This window comes from Thunnus thynnus, chromosome 11, assembly GCF_963924715.1.
Source record: "Thunnus thynnus chromosome 11, fThuThy2.1, whole genome shotgun sequence".
Taxonomy (NCBI): domain Eukaryota; kingdom Metazoa; phylum Chordata; class Actinopteri; order Scombriformes; family Scombridae; genus Thunnus; species Thunnus thynnus.
Window position 1 is genome coordinate 5,079,365 of NC_089527.1, and position 3,795 is coordinate 5,083,159.

Consider the following 3,795-nt stretch of genomic DNA (forward strand, 5'->3'; position numbering starts at 1 on the left):
TATATTCTGCAATCCATTAAATTGGAAGCTACAATCAAACAGTTTTTTACATTAAATCAAAACACATTAGTTATCAAACTAGCATAACTTTGTAAAAGTGGTTTACTTCTTACGTACTAAAACATTTCAAGTAGTTGCGCATTACTATACCTAATACTTCAACATTATATATGATCAAGAAATAATTAAGTACACAGTAATTTGAGTTAAACATGAGGAAAAATAACTTAATAAGACTTTCTATTTTAGAGTCAGGAGGAGGACCGGCCACAGGACATCAAGGATTGGAGTAAACATCAAGTGAGAGAATGGACTCTGAAGTTGAATGGTGTGGATGAAGGAGTTGCAGAAATACTGTTTCTGCAGCACATTAATGGGCCTAGTCTTTTGATTTTAGAAACAAAAGATTTACATGCAATGGGTGTGAAATTTGGACCTGCAAAACTTATCATTCATACCAGAGATGAGTTAGTGAAGTTAAAGAAAGAGGAACCAAAAAGTTTTAGAAACCAACCTGGAGGACCCTGCAAGCCCTATCCATTTTGTAGGTACCATGATACGTATAGATACATGGAGAGCAGCATTCTTGATATTCCAGAATCAGGTTCTTTAGACTTCGTGGAACCCTGCCATGAGTATAAAGGTTTCACCAATACAACAGATGAAACTAAAATGAGCAAGTTCACTGATGAGGTTATTCGCTTCGCAGCTGCCTGCATGAATAGCCGCACCAATGGCACCATACATTTTGGTATAGGGGACAAGCCAGAGTTCACCCATGGTCAAGTGTTGGGGGTGGCTGTTGAGGACAAAGAGGCTTATCTAAATAAACTAAAATATGCCATTGATGGCTGTTTTGAGTATGAAGACAAACAGGCTGCTCAAATGTGCATCAGACCTCCTCGATTTGTTGGTGTTCTCAATAAGAATATGACATCATCTGAAAAATATGTGATAGAAGTAGACGTAGTTCCTGAGTCTGTGATCTGTGAAAGAAACACCTATCACACCTTCAACATGGACACAAAAAAAGCCAAGAAAAAAGCAAGAGGTAGAGAAGCAGACAAAACAGAAACAACACCCTCAGAACAATTCTTTGTCCGAGATGGCGGTAGCAGCAGGAATCTCCTCACAACAACCACATCTGCCAAACCCATGGAAGAGTACAACCAGTTTGTTGGCAGTGTGGCACAACGATCACAACTCCGAAAACAAGCCGAAGAGAAGCACCTCAGTGTGATAAAAAGCAGTAATCAAGGCAATAGATTAAGTCAGATGATAACTGGTGGATCCCTCTCTTTAGACAAGTCACACTTTGAGTGTTATGTAATAGTAACTAACAAGTCACATTCAATCCAGTTGGAATCACTGGGATTTCTTGTAGAACTCAACCCAACAGTGGTTTTGGACTTTGATCCAGAATCAGCTGAATGTGGATTGCAGAGGCACTTTGAACAGCAGAGTACAGTAAGTGTCCATTTACCAGCACAGTATAAAATCACAGAGGGTGTTGAGGACATTGCAAACAAGTTGAAATTGACTCGAAACACCAGCTGGGTATTCTGCAATGGCGGTATCAAGGATGAGTCACCTTCAACTATAGATGAGTGGTTGATGGACAAGGGAACCCCCATTCGAGATGTGATTTCATTCTTGTGCCGGAAAGATGTGCTTCCAAACAAGAGATTCCTTGTTATTTTCTTACTTTTGTCAACAGTTAGTGAGCAGATGGACCCTCTTGTTGAGACTTTCAGTACATTCTCGCAGGAGCTCAGAGGCACAGAGCAAATCCTTTGTATCTGTGACAATGAAAAAGCATTTACGTCCTGGAAGGACCTAATTAAGGCTCGCTGTGGAATTGACATCTCTGATAAATGCATATATGACCTCAACTTTGCTGAAGTCAATGGCACTATCCTTAGTCTTTTGTCAAAAAATCGTAGATCCAGCCGATTCCTACCCTGTGGTGGGGGAAGCCAAGTGCTTCTGGAGAAGAAAGTGGAGCGTAGCCTGAGTACCTTAGAGATCCTTTGCATGAACCAATGTGAAGGAGGAAATGAGGACAAAATTGCTATTGAGAATTTCTATGAAGGAGGAAAAGTGTCCTTGTGGAATTTCTATTTCTCAGAGCAGCCTGGATCCACACCGTTCATTAAACGGGACAAGTTTGATTTCATAATGAATGCAGTGATACCAGATTTGTGCTCCCTGAGAAAAGCCTGTGTGTTGTTCAACCTCATACATGTACCTGGATGTGGTGGGACAACTTTGGCCATGCATATGTTATGGGCTCTCCGGTCCAGATACCGTTGTGCGGTCCTTAGAGACAGCAACGCAGACTTTGCTGAAGTAGCCAAGCAAGTGGTAAAACTTTCAATGTATCACCGTGAGGAGCAATTACCAAGGGCTCCTGTTTTACTGATGATAGATGACTTTGATGATATGAAAAAAGTGAATCACTTGCAGAAACTCATTGAAAAAGAATGTGTGAAGAAAGACATTCAGTTTAAGTCTGCACAGGTAATTCTCCTCAACTGCATGAGGTCAGAGTCCTCTGAACTGACTGAATCAACTGTAAACACTGTGTTCATTGGAAATAAGCTGTCTGAAGTGGAGCAGAAACACTTTTTGAATGCTGAAACGTTTTATGGTTTCATGTTCAATAAGGTTAACTTAAATCCGGAGTATATTCAGGGTGTGGTCCAGAACACCCTTAAGAACTTTAACAAGAACGAGAAACATGCACAACTCCTGGCTGTTTTAACTTTATTGAATGTATATGGCAATGGTGCCTCTCTCTCCAGCTCCATTTGTCACAAATTTCTTGGTCTACAACCTACACCAGTTTGTGGAACTGACAGAGTTGAAGAAAGATTTGGGAAATTTTCCACTTTAATTGCCAGCAGAGAAGTTAAGGGTAAGGGTAGTATACAAGGTTGTGGAAATTATCGATCCAAGTTTTGCGCAGTACTGTTTGCAGGAAATTACATCAACTCACAGGATGACAATAGTTGACATAGTGAGGCTACTCTTGACAACAGATGAGTTTTATGAGAACACAGAAGGCAAAGACAGACTCATGCAAGATGTTCTTAACATTTTGGTGGAGAGACATTCAGTGGTGGATCGATCTCAGTTCCATTCTTCCATCCATCCATACTCAATATTGCGTTATTGTTTTTCTTTTCTCAAGAGACTGAAGTCTGTCCTACCATTGGAACAACAGGCTAATGTGGAAAAAAAAGATAAGTGTTCTCTAGTAATTCAACATATTCAAAGGGATACTCCAGAGTTGGCAGAGGAGGTGCTATTGAATGCATTAAAAAGATTTGAGGATAATTACAGCATTGCCCAATTACGATCTACATACTATCAGCTAAAGGATTTCAAACAGGCCGAAGCTAGGGAACAGAAAACAGAAGATTCGTTAATACAAAGGTTTTTACCACTACAGCTAATCTCAAAACTAAAGCTAGGTGTGTAAAAACATTTTAGTTGAAATAGAGATAAAAAAAAATAACTTCAGAAAAAAAGTAACTAAAATGATAGTGTACTTACAAAACTAACTAAAATAAAAGATAAAGAAAATGCCTTTAGGTTTAGTTTTTGTCAAAATGGTCAAATTTGTCAACACAACAAGAATGATTAATTATATTATTATTATTATTATTATTATTATTATTAAATTTATTTACTTATTTATTTATTTTTGTTGTTATTATTATGTTCGAACCAGCCATAACGTAATAATGGGGGCATGTTTGGTATATAAACATAGTCCTTTAGTTACTGGTT

The 3,795-nt window shown here is 38.6% G+C and overlaps 1 protein-coding gene across 1 annotated transcript; it reads left to right on the forward strand.

Moving 5' to 3' along the window:
* The first annotated feature begins 316 nt into the window (after window positions 1–316).
* LOC137192076 (sterile alpha motif domain-containing protein 9-like) lies at window positions 317–3,130 on the forward strand. Its single transcript, XM_067602608.1, has one exon. It carries the CDS (start codon window positions 418–420, stop codon window positions 3,013–3,015), a length of 2,598 nt encoding a protein of 865 aa, XP_067458709.1. The 5' UTR covers window positions 317–417; the 3' UTR covers window positions 3,016–3,130.
* Window positions 3,131–3,795: the final 665 nt, after the last annotated feature.